The 16,881-nt window shown below is 41.1% G+C and overlaps 1 protein-coding gene across 2 annotated transcripts in view; it reads left to right on the forward strand.

Moving 5' to 3' along the window:
• CORIN (corin, serine peptidase) overlaps window positions 1-16,881 on the forward strand; it is a 207,763-nt gene that overhangs the window by 43,619 nt on the left and 147,263 nt on the right. For both annotated transcript variants that reach the window (XM_070397080.1, XM_070397085.1), the window contains exon 3: window positions 1,708-1,908. In XM_070397080.1, coding sequence (XP_070253181.1) covers window positions 1,708-1,908 — 201 coding nt within the window. The remainder of the gene's footprint in view (window positions 1-1,707; window positions 1,909-16,881) is intronic.

The raw sequence follows: 16,881 nt of genomic DNA on the forward strand, positions 1-16,881 counted from the left end.
GGGTGCTGATCCATAGGGTTAGCATGATAAGTAAATCGACTTTATAGACATTATGTATTCATTATGGCCACATTGATGAAAACATGTTATGTGAAAAATCTCTTTATACCAAACAAGAGGAGAAGAGAGCAACTAACAAGTGGATGAAAATAATACTATACCTAATTGATTAGTAAAATTTTCTGTATGAATGAAATGCATGTTATATAGTAATCAAGTCTATCACATATTTATTTTGATCCAGAATAAATTCTAAATCATTTCAAAAACAGTTAAAGGAAGTCTTTCATTTCACCTACTGCGTTTGATATTCACTCATCATCACACGGACACTTTGGAGAATGTGTTACCTGCACCGCGTGGTTATGATTTAGCTTTTACACTTGGTGTTTTATTTAGAATCCTTTGGCAGATGAAGCTGTTGACCTCAGTTAGTCAGAAAACAGCTGCTTTTCTATTTTGATTTGTAGTTAATGTTTACCAAGTGTCAAGCACATGTGGAGAAATTTTTTCCATAGACTGATATTAAACATTTTATTTATATTTCTTTTATTTTTAATGGTCCATGAACTGTTTGGAAATGTGAGAACCAATTAGAGCATTCACTGTAAATGTTTTTAGGAAAAAAATCTCCCTTGGGTATTTCTCTAATGGATCAATATCACATTCATTTATTTTAGTAGCATTCTCAACTATGGTGCTATATTCTGGAAACAGCCTGTTATCTATTTTAACTGAGTTAAAAATACATGATCTCTTTCAAATTTTTCAAAAGTTCCTGCCTGAAGTCAAAGCTAGGTGGTCCCCAGTAGTCATGTTTGACTCTTTATTTTGTCAATGAATGAACAGGTTGAGAAAATGTCCAGTTGATAATGTTAGTTTAATGACTATTTCTTATTTCTTGTAATTATTAAAATGAAGATAATTTAGTTCCTTCTGTTTTGTGGGAATTAGAATTTCACTTTTTTGATATATTTTTTCTATTGGTAAATATATGAGCCCTATTATTTTTATTTTTCTGTTATGCATAGTTCACTGAAATTTAGTGCAAAATGTGAAGAAACCTAAGGGGAAGGCTAAGGAGGCACTACTTTGCCCTTTGGTGGCAGATGGAGATATGGAGAACACGTGTCCTGGGTGCTGAGTAGCATCAAATAATGGAACAAATTGAGAAAGAAATTAGGAAGGAAATATTGTAGGATTCACAACGTTTTGTTGTTGTTGTTTTAAAATATATTTTTATTGATTTCAGAGAGGAAGGGAGAGAGGGGGAGATGAGAGAGAAAGAGAAAGAGAAACATCAATGATGAGAGAGAATTATTGACTGGCTGCCTCCTGCACGCAACCTGGGGCACGTGCCCGGACCAGGCGTTGAACTGTGTCCTCCTGGGTCGATGCTCAACCACTGAGCCATGCCGGTGGGTGTCACCATGTTTTATTTATTTGTGGCAAGTCTCAGGTGCAGTAGAATAGCCCTAAGTTCTTTGGGCACCAAAAACCTAGGTAAGGAAGCAATAGTTTCTTCACAGGGTTATGTGTTTTGCAGAAGAGAAACTCTACCGATTAGCTGTGCTAACCATCAGCTTTCCCTTTGTGTTCGCCTGGGTAGAGTGTGACTTGGGGAAGTAGCTCTAGAATTTTCTTCATATGTGCTTAAAACTGAAGCCTTCTAGTAATGTTTTAAGAATATATATTTTTGTCTTTCAGGAACATTACAAAAAGCCTACTTGAAATCAAATGAGAGTGAACCTATAGCTACTGATGGTGAAGTTCAAGTGCCTGATGTTCTTCTTACAAATACAATTTACCCTGAGAGCACCGTGACATCTAGTACACATCCCAGCCAACACATTCCCGCCTGGACCACGGATGCTTCTCTCCCAGGGGACCAAGGTCACAGGAACACAAGTAAGTCTGAAGGTGCTGAATGCATGTGCCCTTTAATGTCTGTGGAACCCACAGGTGGATTTTTTAAGTGTGGCAACAGATGCTCATAAATCACAATCACTTCCTGATCATGCAAGCAAAGCTCCACTCATTTCCCCGGCATGCCTAGCAGAGCGCGCTGTTCAGCTCAGCCGTCCCGATAGGACATAAGTGAGTCATGAAGATGCACCGTGCGATTCAACATTTCTGAGACATAAAAATGCGTTTGCCCCAATATAATGGTACTGATTTTGGGGGGAGGGGGTTCACCTCTAAAAGTTTGCGCTTCTATTTTGAAGTTTTAAGTTACTTATTTTGAGATGCTTAAATGATGTTACTTATTTTGTTATTGGTGCCTTATAGAAGGGACTCCCGTTCTGCAATAGAACGCCAAGTGATTTAACAGGAGCTACCCGTCCTCTCATTTGCCTTTGACATGTCCAGGGGTTCTTATTTCCTCGCTCACTCTCCTCCCTCTTTTATTGACTGTGCAGTGTACTGTACGTGCTGGTGACTGACAGGTCACCACACCATGAGGAACATGGCATGTGTGGAACTTCTGCTTGAGGGCAACTGGAGAGACTTGTCAGTTACTCCAGTAAAAGAGCTGGGAGAGAGAGAAGACGGAAAGTGTGGAGATCTCATCAGTGAGATGGTGGCAGACAATAGGTGACTCTATTCCTCAACATCCCTCAGTTTTTTTGGTCAAGTTACTAAGCTTCCAGTGTGGAAGGGAGTGGATGTGTGTGGAAGGTGCCCTAGAGCTTCGGCTCTGCTCCAGTCAGCGTCGATGAGACAGTCAGCACCGTCTCTGTCAGAACTTGCTCTGCGGTTGTCTTGATTCTTATGTTCTTCCTCCTAAAACAAAGTTATGTGACTGAAAGCGATAGCAGGCCTACCAGCCACCATCATCTTCTTGTTTGTTCCTCCCTCTTTCATGAAAACCCACCACGGGCCATCACAGCTGAGGGCCCGGACAGAGTGTTTATTTTCATTCTGAGCCCGGAGGGGAAGGAGGGAGCTGACGCTTGGCTATCACAGGCCATGTTTGCCAGGGTCTGAAGAAAAGCAGGATTATTCCATTTCTCCAAAGAGACAGACTGTTTGGACTCCATTGTTTCACACGGCACAGGTAGGCATTAGCTGTTCCTTAGACTCGGTGTTCACCAGTGATTCATACAGGTTTGTATTCATTACCTGACAGTGATACTGCAAACCCGAATTATGCCAAGTAAAATGTATGTTCCTCCTGAGTTTAATTTTGAGGTTTTTTTAAAAAAATATTTTGGTCGTGCCTTTAGCACTTCATTATTCCCAAGGACAGTATTTTTCCATCAGAAGTGCAAAAGTCATTTAAGCAAAAACTCAGTCCAGTTAATGTGGTTGCAATTACAGCCATTGTTATTTTCTTTCGCTAAGTGGATTTGTCTCGATTTTGAAAGCTCCATTATTTGTTGAGATTCCAGTTGAGGTGATAGACACGTACCCTAAAGAGTAAAGAAACATATGGTACTGGTTGCTCAGTTTGGAAGTTTGATGGGAGTCTGTTTGACTCATTCTTTTCTTCCTGTGGCTGGAAGATTGCTTGAGAACATGAATGTAAGTTGACATGTAAAGGAAATCCAGGTAAAATGAGAATGATTAAATGCAGAAAGGCTGAAACCTTTGAATATATGTCATTCTAGGTTGTTAATGTCTTGATTGTTCGAATTGAGCTTTACTGTTAGACTACATGACCCTCAATAGACTGTCTATATTAACTAACATAGTTTATTGCAAGAGATTTGATAGTTTTTCATACATTCCAACAGTATTAATACCCTGCTATTCTAGAGTTGCGTATGTGTGCGTATTTTCTCTGTGGTTCTTATAACTAACTGATAAGGTACACAGGACAGGCAATATGTACCAGTTTTCAAGATATAAAATTAAGGATTAGTGAAATTAAGTTGATGTGTCTGATATCACTTGTGTAGTAATCAATCGGTAGACATGGAATTAGGATTCAGATCCTGGGACTCCTAGACCAGTGCTCTTTCAAGTATTGCATGCTCCCTCAGTCAGTATCATTGCTTTTTTGCAGCGGCAGGAGCATTACTGAGTACATTTAAAAAAATGTATGTATTTTTATTGATTTCAGAGAGGAAGAGAGAGGGAGAGAGAGAGAGAGAGAGAAAGAAACATCAATGATGAGAGAGAATCATTGATCGGCTGCCTCCTGCACAACCCACACTGGGGATCAAACGCACAACCCAGGCATGTGCCCAGACAGGGAGTCAAACCATGACTTCCTGGTTCGTAGGTCGATGCTCAACCCCTGAGCCATGCCATCTGGGCACTGAGAAAATTTTAAGCTCCAAGCAAGTAGAAGAATAGTCTGTTTTGTTTATTGCTGCCTATCCCATGATCAGCAAAAAATAATTGTTGAATGAATAAACTGCTGTCATTTCAAAATTGTAGTATCTGATTTATCACTTTTTGTTAGTAATGCCTAATCACACTTCTGCACTTGGTATTTATTTAACCAATTCTGTTTAAAGCATCATTTAATGCCCTGTGTCTGTATTAACACCTAGCAGAGAATTTGCCTTATTTCTGTTTTCAATCATTCTCTAATGAAAATGTCATTTTAAATTCCAGGCATATGTAAAAGCTATTTAAGTCCATTTCAGTCCAAAAATACAGTAGCCAGACATCCTGTCCTTCCCAGATATCTTGGGTAGAAAACCAAGGGAGAACTCCTGGCAAAAGGTATCAGGAAATAGCCTTTCCTTAAGACATTTCCTTGGGGTGGGGGGTGGGGGGGCTTAATATCATGCCAAAGCATAGAATATTGCAGTTTGTAAAGTTTTAACCACAATTTCCCTAATCCCCCCACTTTACACTGTGCAGCAAAGCTGGGCTTTGTGAATGTGAAATAGGCATATGTGACATCTGCTACTTCTGGAGTTTCATTAGTTGCATTTGGAAAACCAGTTGTAATATGAAGAGGGAAAAAAGGCTCATAGTTAGCTTCCATGCTACATATTAGCAAGGAATTTCATTAGTTGCATTTTATATTTGGGTTTTTATTTTCACATTGATTCCTTATGTATTTTATAAATATTTAAACATAAATTGAATTTTAAGGAAAGAGAAAAGCTCTTTGGCCAACCTAGAGCTTTTGGGTTAAAAATAATATGGCATACAGTAGAATAACTAGAAACTGATCAGGAACTAAAGTGACAAGAGTGGGTTAAGGCACTGAAAGGTTAAAGTGTTCTGTTTTAGTAACCAGCTCCTAGATCTCTTATATCGGATGAAAATACATTATACCTCTCACTTATTTAAAAAATGCTTTTTGAAATAAAGTCAGCATACCATAAAGTTCACCCTTTTAATATATACAATTAAGTATTTAAAAAATATATTCACAGAGCTGTACAACCATGACTGCTCTCTAGATAGAGATATTTTAGAACATATTTATCACTGCAGAAAGAAATGCCATATTCATTACTCCTTCCTTTCCCTTTCCCCTGCTTGGGTCCAAAACTAATCTCCTTTTTGTCTCTATGGGTTTGCCATTCTGAACATTTCATGTAAAGGGCATCACATCAGCAAGACGTGGCTTTTGTGACTGGCCTCTCCTATCTTTCTTGGTTATGTGCACAGCCTTGCACATGCTCCTGGCCTTCGAAGATCCCAAGGCATGTGTCAGAGCTTTTCAAAGGCCCCTATGGACACCTCATTCCTGTTTTTCCTTTCAAAGCTTTTGTCAGCCTCTTATTTCCCACCAGGATTCTTGCCTTGGGAAGTTGTGATGTTAAACAATTGCCACAGATTGTGTTTGATGAGTGCCCTCAGGATAGAGCTGTTTGCATAGAGAGAGCTCCCAGTCAGGTCAAATAAAGACCAGCCCTGAGAATGAATCCTTTCCAGGGTGCTTCCAGATAGGTTGAATGGTGACGATTCTCTGGGGATGGCTTTTGGGAGGTTCAAATCCATTCTACCCTCTCCATGGCCTCCTAAGTTGCCAGTTTCATAGTTACCCTGGTTGCAAGGCCATCACAGAACTGAGGAGAGGGTAAAGGCAATAGGGCAATTTAAAATGCTACAAAGCTCATAGTTCTTACTGTGATCTAGACATTTTTCTTGAATAGTGAAAAATGCAAGCCTTTGGTTAAATCCCAAAGTTCTAAAAGATTTGATTTTAACATTTTTCCCCCAGTATTTTTACTGCTTTTATGGAGGAACACATTTTGGAGGATTTTACCCACCAACTTTTTAAATTTCCTACACCATTGGGAGTTGATTTTTCTTCTTTTTATATTGCATAAATATGATTATATTATACTAGTGGCCCGATGCACGAAATTTGTGCACGGGGGGGGGGGGGGGGGGCGGAGGGGGAGGGCTGTCCTTCAGCCCAGCCTGAACCCTCTTCAATCTGGGCCACCCTCTCCAATCTGGGACTCCTCGGGGGATGTCTGACTGGGATCGGGCCTAAACTGGCAGTCAGACATCCCTCTTGCAATCCGGGACTGCTGGCTCCTAACCACTCACCTGCCTTCCTGCCTGATTGCCCCTAACCACTCTGCCTGCCAGACTTCTCACCCCCAACTGCCGCCCCTTGCCGGCCTGATAGCCCTCAACTGCCCCCCCTGCCAACCTGCTTGCCCCCAACTGCCCCCACCCTGCCGGCCTGCTCACCTCCAATTGCCCCCCTCCCGCCTGCCTGCCTACTCTGCCAGGGCTCTGTGATCAATGCTGTGCAGAGGGAGGCCCTGGCCACCTGCCTGCGGCTCTGGGATCAATGGCAGAGCAGAGGCAGGTGTTTACCACCTGGCCTGGGCTCCGCCATCAATCCCTGCCCACAGGGAGGCCCTGCACACCAGGTCTGGGCTCTGTGATCAATAGTAGAGCAGAGGCAGGAGTTTCCCACCTGCCCTCCGCCATTAATCCCCGCCCACAGGGAGGTCCTTTCCACCTGGCCTGTGCTCTGCGATCAATCGCCACCCACAGGAGACCCTGCCTGCCCTGCCCACCCTGCTGGGGCTCTGGGATCAATGGCAGAGCAGAGGCAGGCGTTTCCCACCAGGCCTGGGCTCACCATTGATCCCTGCCCACAGGGAGGCCTGCCCATCAGGCCTGGGCTCCGCCATTAATCCCCACCCACAGGAAGGCCCTGCCCACCCTGCTGGGGCTCTGGGATCAATGGCAGAGCAGAGGCAGGTGTTTCCCACGCAGCCTGCGCTCCGCCATTAATCCCTGGAAGGTCGTCCGGAAGGTCTCCCGGTCTAATTAGCATATTACCCTTAGCTGTCTAAATAGTAGTGATTTATTAGCACTGTACAAAAATGCTCTAAACACCTACCCTGAATTTACTAAATGCAGAAAACTTACGCATCAATCTAAAACCTTAAGATTATTCTTTCTTCCTAGTTTTGTGTTGTCAACATGGCATTTGTATTAGCTTGAAAGTAAGCTCTGCTAAGAGGAACAGAGCAAGTGTTGTTTTACCTGGATTACTATTCATTAGGTAACTATCCCAAGGAGATTTGGGGAAAGGGAGTCTAATTAGACATTTGAAACCAGGGAAGTCTCCTCTCCATTTTTCCAAATGGAACCCTAAATGCTTTTATTATGTTTTTCAACAATCAGTTCTACTGCCCCAGGGTCATGTACCCCACTCTATAGATTACTTTCTAGATTATTATATGGTTTGGAGTGGGAGTCTGTGCTGGTATGTGTACATGTAGATGGGTGAATTGTATCCTTATCATTCCTGTTACGTTGTTGGACGGTATTTCTCCACCTGGGGTCTGAGGGACCTCAGATGTATTCTGCCGGATCCTTGAATTCTCTATAAGAATTTTTTTTAATGAAATTTCTTATATTTATTAAATGCTTTCATTTCAATGATAATAAAAAATAATTAACTTATTTATCTCTGATCTACTCTCAATTACCTGGATCACCATCTTATAACAAGTATTGATATGGATTTTTGGTACCTGTATTTGAGTTTCTATTTATGGTTATGTTGCTGCTAAGCTATACTGCTTAGACTGTTTAAAAAAATGACTAAAGAAACAATTTAGGTGATACCAGCTTTAACATTTCATGAGGTGAACAGCTTCCTGCCTTCCACCCCATCTTTATCTTACTAAAGGCAGGAAGCTTTAGTAAGATAAAGAATAAAGAACAAGGAGGAGAAAAAGAGAAAACTCCTGGTTGGCTGGAGCCACGTAGTCACCCTTGCTTTGGGTAAGAAGGAACAAGGAAAGAAGCATGGAGCCCAGAGCTGGCTTGGCATTTGGAGGTTAGCTGGCTGGGAATACTGCGTTTTGGGTCAAGCAGAGCGTTTACAGGGACAGGAAAGTTATCCAAGTTTCGGTTTAGTGACCTGGCTCCCCATTAGGCCCTTTGGATTATGATTAGGAACACATATTTTGGAAGAAAAGAGTATTATTATTGTTATTATTATTATTATTTGGCACCTGGGTGTGTCTGAGGCCTGCTTAAGCTGTTTCATTAAGAATTTTCTGGCTCTGGCTCTGGCTGTGTAGCTCAGTTGGTTATAAGGTTGTGGGTTCAATCCCTAGTCAGAGCACATACAAGAAGCAACCAAGGAATCCATAAATAAGTGGATCAACAAGTCAATGTTTCTCTCTTTCTCTCTCTGTCTCTCTCCCTTCCTCTCTCTGTCTAAAATCAATAAATAAAATTAAAAATTTAAATACATTAAAAAAAAGAATTTGCCACTCCAAAATTTACTGTAACGATGACCCTAATGTGCTTTGCTGGACACCAGCATTAGACCCCAATGATCAAGCCTAGTTGGTTGTCCTCTTCAATTAAATCATATTCTTCAGAGCCAGTCGGCCTGGTGGTCAAATCCCTCTAGTGTTAACTACAACAATTAAGGCTTGGCTAGAACAAGACTGCGCACAGAGACCACAAGGGGGTGCACCAAGAAAGCATAAAAGATGCGGAGACAAAAAAACATGACAGAAATGGAGGATATGGAGCTAAGAATCGCAATTTTGAGGGCTTGCCATAAATTTGTGCAGAGCCTCACGAAAACTAATGAGACCCTCGATGCTACGATAAAGAAATTAGAAAGTAAGCATACACGGACTGAAATAAAGAATATTATACCCAATAGCAGACCAGAGGAGCTCAAGAATCAAACCAAAGATTCGACAAAAAACACCCAATTGGAAAAGCAAAATGAAAAAAGAATCCGAAAGTGTGAAGATAGTGTAAAGAGCCTCTGGGACAGCTTTAAGCGGACTAATATCAGAATTATTGGAGTGCCAGAAGATGAGAGACAGCAAGATATTGAAAACCTATTTCAAGAAATAATGGCAGAAAACTTCCCCCACCTGGAGAAAGAAATGGACTTACAGGTTCAAGAAGCGCAGAGAACCCCAAACAAAAGGAATCCAAAGAGGACCACACCAAGACACATCATCATTAAAATGCCAAGAGCAAAAGACAAAGAGAAAATCTTAAAAGCAGCAAGAGAAAGAGGCTCAATTACCTACAAGGGAATACCCATACGACTGTCAGCTGATTTCTCAACAGAAACTTTGCAGGCCAGAAGGGAATGGCAAGAAATATTCAAAGTGCTGAATACCAAGAACCTACAACCAAGATTACTTTATCCAGCAAAGCTATCATTCAGAATTGAAGGTCAGATAAAAAGCTTCACAGATAAGGAAAAGCTAAAGGAGTTCACCACCGCCAAACCAGTATTATATGAAATGCTGAAAGATATCCTTTAAGAAGAGGAAGAAGAAGAAAAAGGTAAAGATACAAATTATGAACAACAAATATGCATCTATCAACAAATGAATCTAAGAATCAAGTGAATAAATAACCTGATGTACAGAATGAACTGGTGATTATAATAGAATCAGGGACATAGAAAGGGAATGGACTAACTATTCTTGGGGGGAAAAGGGGTGTGGGAGATGCGGGAAGTGACTGGACAAAAATCATGCACCTATGGATGAACACAGTGGGTGGGGAGTGAGGGTGGAGGGTGGGGTGGGAGCTGGAAGGAGGGGAGTTATGGGGGGAAAAAAGAGGAACAAATGTAATAATCTGAACAATAAAGATTTTTTAAAAAAAGAAAAAGAAAAAAAGAATTAAAGTTGAATTAGAAATTGTAAAAAATAAAAAAAATAAAAAAATAAATCATATTCTTCAGGTTTCAGGAACAGTATGAGATTCAGACATGGGCTTCTGGCTAACCTCAACATCTAAGCGAGAATAAGTGGAGCATTTAAATAACTGTTGTGTGTGTGTGTGTGGTTAGCATGGTAGCATTCTAGTAAAGATTTGCAGATTTCTTGGGAGGGAGAAAGGAAATTCAAATGTAGGAATGGACTCTTTCCTGCTCTTTTTTTCTCCCCACTCTCCTTTCCTTCCTCCCATTCCATCTTTAGATGACTCCATCCCTGGGGTGTATTGGGTTTCTCCCAGAGAGAGCAAACTCAATTATTTGCAGAGCGAGGCTTTTGAGAGGGGTAATGGAGCGGTGCCTGTCATTCTCCTTTGGCTGCAATCCCATTCCTCCCTTCTCAAAGATTTCTGGGCAGGACTGCCTGGCCCTATTTCTGAAACGAATCCTGCAATATTCCTCAGGTGACATGTGCCCCCAAAAGTAATGTGTCTGTAGTATATTAATATCGCTAATGAGAATCAGAGTTAAATAGTCATGTCAACAAACGCCTGTGGCTTAAATGTTTTCTCTTCAGATTCATTATCACAATTTCCTTTTCAGGAAGAACAGCCCAAAGACCCTTGATCCATACAGAGAGAAAAAACACACAAAACAGTAGCATGCTGATAATAGCATTGCCAAAACAGCCCCAATCAAATTCAAGGACAAAAACAACGTTTTAAAAGCCAAATTCTCGGATAAAATTTTTCAAAAATCTGTAATTTACTTTACTCTTTGGTTCTGAAAGAAAATTGGCAAGGCACGTATTCTTTGGCTTGAATCATTCAATTTGCTGACTGTCTCGGGGTTTTGGTCTTTGTACAATTTTGTGTTGAGAGCAAAAGACCCATCAATGGGAGTCTGTTTGCTGTCGCTTGTGCCTTTAGAGAATATGCCTTTTGCCTTACTTGTAGTGAAATGAGGATGGTAATAGGTTTTCCAAGCCAAACGCTTTGCATCAATTCACAGTTGATGCAAACCATTCCTTGTCTCTTAGTGTTGACATATTTTATTGTTCTATTTTGCTGCTTTGCATCACTAACAGAATATTTGCATGTGGTATTTGCCTTGATGACTTGCAGTACTTGTTTATAATTATATTAATTGGTATAAACTCATTATGGTACTTACATACCCTTCTAAGCTATATAAGATATTTCAGTTTCAAAGAGCTTAGATTAATATTCTGGGAAGCATCATTCATTCATCATCTGCTATTTATTGGGTGCCAGGCTCTGGGGCTTGGCTGTGTATATAGACTATAAGGATGGGTCAAATAGAAATCCAGTCCCCAAGTAGCCAAGGAACTGCTGGGAGATATGAACATGTTATTTATAACTTGAGAAATTCTGTAAGAGAGGTTGTATGAAAGAAAATATAATCCATCATAAAGTTTTATTTAAAATTGTAAAAGTAAAATGGAGTTTCCATTTTTAAACTGATTGTGCTGTTTCATTCTTAGATTTAAAAACTTACCTACAATATCATTGTCTTAGATCATTATAGATAACTTAGGTAAACTGAACAGAGCGTTTAGTTTTCAATTTTATGGCAAGGCCAACCTGGCTTTTATAAGAATTGATGAGAATTTTATCACCTCAGGAAGTGGGAGGTCTAGAGTTCTACAATTCCCTCTTCAGAATTTCTTTCCAGTTCTTGCATTGTTTATTAGGTAATCAAGCACAGAGAGTCTGTTTCTGCTTGGGTTATGTGTTTACAAGTGTGCACTGGCAAAGGCCTTAGCATGCGACTTTCTGGAAACTGATGTATGATGGCCTGATGGCTGGTAAGCCACAGTGACTATGTTATCATATCGTGTGTCCTTTAATGTCAACAAAATATTTTAAGAATAAATAATATGTGAGGGTTGCCAAGGGAAAGAAATGAAGACCTAAGTCAAAACTCTTTGCTTGTTCTAGAGTCTGGGGATTGGCCAAGTGGCCATGAGAGGCAGAGAAGCAGGTTATGCGTGGGGAAGAAGGGCGGGAGGACAGAGCAAGCACCATCAGTGTCCAAGCAGGGACCCATCAACCCTTCCTTCTTTCCTATTGCCCCCTTCTGGAATGGGACTGTCTATTCTGTGCCCGTCCACCATCGTAATTTGGCATCAACTTCCTTAGTTTCACAGGTTCACAGCTGGAGAGGAACCACAATAACTAGCTGAGGCAACCTACCTTCGCATTCAGGTCTGCCCTGTCCTTCATTCCTCAACACTTAATCCTTGGCTGTCACCAAACCTAAAATGAGATTCCCAATAAAACTACAGAAGGATGGAAAGTCTCCTGAAATATTGTTGCCTTTGTGAGCAGCGAGAATGAAAACTGACCACAAGTGAGGTAGTGATTTTACAGTAAACCCTGTCCTCAAAGGCATGATGTGCTATCAAGTCATTGTTATACTCTTATCTCTATAGACTTTATTTTTACCATAGCTGGCACATAAAAAAAGAATTTTCCTATGTATGAAAGAACACTTTGACTAAATAATGAAGTGTGGTCTGATTTCAAATTCTTATTTTTAAATTCCATAGCATCAAGCCCAGTGAATTTATTGAACAGAGATTTAATAAATATTTTCTCAATAAATAACTAAATGTTTTTAAACACTTAGTGAGTATTTTTTTTAATGTAATACCCAGCAGTGTTTTATTTTGCAAGTAATCAAAACTAATTAATGAAACTTTGAATTTTGGTCCTCCATGTATTAGTCATTATTCCCTCTGCGAAGAATTCTTTATGGAATTCTGAGGAAAGAGGCAGAATGAAATGTTACTTCTCTGCTTCACTTTTCTTACCTTCATAACAGGGACACAAATATCTCTCATGTCTATGTTACAGAGTTTTTGTGAGTCACAAATGAAATAATTGCAGCAAAAACTGTTATAGCTTACTAGAAACCGGGTGCATGGATTTGTGCACTGGTTGGGTCCCTCAGCCTGGCCTGCTCTCTCTCGCAATCCAGGACCCCTTGGGGGATGTCAGCTGCCAGTTTTGGCCCAATCCCCACAGGCCAGGCCGAGGGACACCACCAGTACATGAATCCATGGACCGGGCCTCTAGTATGCATATATGATCTTTGGTTAATCTCTTCCCACCTCCCCTTCCCCCTTCCCTCTGAGATTCATCAGTCTCTTCCATGTTTCCATGCCTGTGAATTTAGTGTCTGCCCCCTGGTGGTCAGTACACATCATAGCTACCAGTCGAATAGTCGTAGGGTCGCTTAGGCTTCCTATATAATAAAAGCCTAATATGTAAGTGTCCGAATGTCTGGTTGACCGTTCAGCCAATCAAAGTGTAATATGCTAATGATATGCTAAGGCCGCTCAACCACTCATTATGATGTGCACTGATCACCAGAGGGTAGACAATCGACCAGTCGACCAGTTGCTATGATATGCACTGACCACCAGGAGGTGGACGCTCTGACCAGTAGGTTAGCTTACTGCTGGGGTCCGGCTGATTGGAACTGAGCGAGATGGGCCAGACATGCCCTGGAGCCCTCCCACAGTCCCCCTCCAGCTGGCCAACCTCCTGCATCCCTCCCCTCCCCATCCCTGATTGTACAACAGTGGGTTTCCTCGGCTTGGCCTGTGCCCTCTCGCAATCCGGGACCCCTTGGGAGATGTCGGAGAGCCAGTTTCGGCCTGAAGGTGGAACAACTGGTCGCTATGACACGCACTGACCACCAGGGAGCAGACACTCAATGCAGGAGCTGCCCCTTGTGGTCAGTGCGCTCCCACAAGAGGAGCCTCACTCAGCCAGAAGCCGGGCTCACAGCTGGCAAGTGCAGCGGTGGTGGTGGGAGCCTCTCCCGCCTCCACAGCAACGCTAAGGATGTCCTAAGCCAGTGGTCGGCAAACGGCGGCTCTCGAGCCACATGCAGCTCTTTGGCCCCTTGAGTGTGGCTCTTCCACAAAATACCACGTGCGGGCGCTCACGTACAGTGCGATTGAAACTTCATGGCCCATGCGCAGAAGTCGGTTTTCGGCCTGGGTGAGTCTATTCTGAAGAAGTACTGTTGATATTTTGCTGTGTTGACTAATGAGTTTGCTGACCACTGAGATAGACGAAACAAGTATACAAGATGAGTGTGGATGGGAGAGTTGGAAGGGATCGACCTCAGCGAACGTACCTCAATCAGATTGAGGATGTTTTTAGCAAAGGCCAGCTTAGGAGTACCCTAATTAAGTTAATAACAATGTACCTACCTATATAGTTTAAGTTTAAAAAATTTGGCTCTCAAAAGAAATTTCAATCGTTGTACTGCTGATATTTGTCTCTGTTGACTAATGAGTTTGCTGACCACTGTCCTAAGCCATCAGTCGGACATCCACCAAGGGCTTTCGGACTGTGAGAGGGACGCCCCCCCCGCCCGAGTGCACGAATTTTGTGCACCGGGCCTCTAGTTTATAGTATATATAAATAGATTGTATGTGCTAACAATAGGCATTGTGTAAAAATCATTTAATCCTCACAATAACCCTATAACACAGATATTATTATCCTCATTTTGTAGGCAGGAAACTAATAAACAGAGAAATTTGGTGACTTGTCAGAGGCCACATAAGTTTAGAATGATAAAGACAGGATTTGAATCCAACTGTGGAATCATCATGCTATGTATGACAAAGATGTTTTACAAACTTGAAAATGCCATACAAATTTGAATTATTTTTATTATTCAATCAATCATAATTCTAGGATAGATAACTACATGGGACAAGATGTGTAGTTCTTTTAAAATTAATGAAAAATGACTAATAAGGATGTGTCAACTGACATCTTATTTAGTTCTATGGAATGTGAATAATTTACAATAAAATATTGACCCTTCACTGTGTTACAACATTGCCACACAACATATTGGTTGAATGAATGAATTACATCAGGTTATGAGACTTTAGCTATCATTTAATCATCTTAGAATCAACTAGTATGGATGTGTGTATATGAATGAAAGGAGAGAGTGACATATACATATATATATGTAGGATGTGAAAACTTGAAACTTGGCAAAAGACTTTACCAAGAGACTTGAGGTTGCATTAAAAATGTTAAGTTCGGAATATATGCAAATATATAGAAAATATTAATCCCCAAACATTGTGCTTCTTCTGGCAAGAGTAGCTAGCTCTTGCTTAATTCTGGTAATTTACACTGCATTGCACTAGGCACTTACATTTTTACTTTTTATTTTGTGCACAAATTATATTTTGGATTTCCTATGCCTTGTCTATGTAAAGACTTATTACAAATGTTGCAATGGACTCATTAAGAAAATGTGTCTTACTTTTGTCTCCTTGATTTCTCTTATAAGAAAGAAAATAGTTACCATGTTTGGATTCAAAGATATTTACAGAGCTAGTTAAGAATCCTCACAGATAAGGCCCTGTCTTTAGCTTTCTGTTCCTTCTTATCTCTCTGCAACCCTCTCACAGACCTTCCTGAGAACACGGTATCTTTTCAGATCGGTTTTTCCCAGAAATCATTCTGGCGAAATGCTACTTTTCCTGTGAGTTATCTAGAATAAAGAGTGAACTTCATTATTTCCAGTCCGCTGATGTAACTCTGACCTGGGTTGACTTTGAAGTGCAGCCAGGAATAGACTCTCAGCATTCCCAATCCAAATTGTCCTCCTGTGAGGATGGACAACCTATTTTTAATAGCAGATTCATTGATTTCTTTGAGAGAGTTTAGTTTTTAACCAATCTTGGATAAACAACTCTATTGCTGTAATAAAAAAAGATTCATTAAAATATTTTACAATGTTTAAAGTAAATTTGTAGTCTCTAAAATGGAATAGTACCTTTTACAGAATATTACCGTGGAAAAAAATAGGCTATGGCAGTGGTCGGCAAATTCATTCGTCAACAGAGCCAAATATCAACAGTACAACGATTGAAATTTCTTTTGAGAGCCAAATTTTTTAAACTTAAACTATATAGGTTGGTACATTGTTATTAACTTAATTGGGGTACTCCTAAGGCTTAGGAAGAGCCACACTCAAGGGGCCAAAGAGCCGCATGTGGCTTGTGAGCCGCAGTTTGCCGACCACGAGGCTATGGGATCAGGAACACCGATTTCAATTTCAGCTCCACAACTTAAAATGTGTGTAACCTTGAATCCTTTCTTACCCTCATTGAATCTGTCTCATCATCTATAAGATGGAAATAAAACAGCATTTCCATAGGATTGTGGGAGGGTTAGATAAAGCACTGTCTATAAAGTATCTAGCACCTCCCTCCCCCATAAGGATCTTGTATCTACTTCCTTTTCTTAAAATTGCTTTATCCTATATAATAAAAGCCTAATATGCTAAGTGTCTGGTCGTCAGGTTGGCTGTTCAACCAATCAAAGTGTAATATGCTAATGATATGCGAAGGCTGCTCAACACTCACTATGACGTGCACTGACCACCAGGGTGCAGACGCTCCAACCATTAGGTTAGCTTGCTGCTGGGCTCCAGCCACTTGGGACTGAGTGAGATGGGCCAGACACATCCTGGAGTCCTCCCACAGTCCCTCCCAGCTGGCCAACCTCCCATGTCCCTCCCTGGCCCCGATCATGCATCGGTGGGGTCCCTTGGCCTGGCCCGCACCATCTCGCAATCTGGGACCTGATTTCGGCCCGATCCCGCAGGCCAGGCCTAGGGACCCCACTGGTGCACGAATTCGTGCACCAGGCCTCTAGTTTTACTATAAAACAGCAAGTAGGAATGAAATTTAAAATATCTTTTATATT

Source organism: Myotis yumanensis, unplaced genomic scaffold, assembly GCF_028538775.1.
Source record: "Myotis yumanensis isolate MYYU_CA2020_CCGP unplaced genomic scaffold, mMyoYum1.0.hap1 SCAF_1, whole genome shotgun sequence".
NCBI classification, from domain to species: Eukaryota; Metazoa; Chordata; class Mammalia; order Chiroptera; family Vespertilionidae; genus Myotis; species Myotis yumanensis.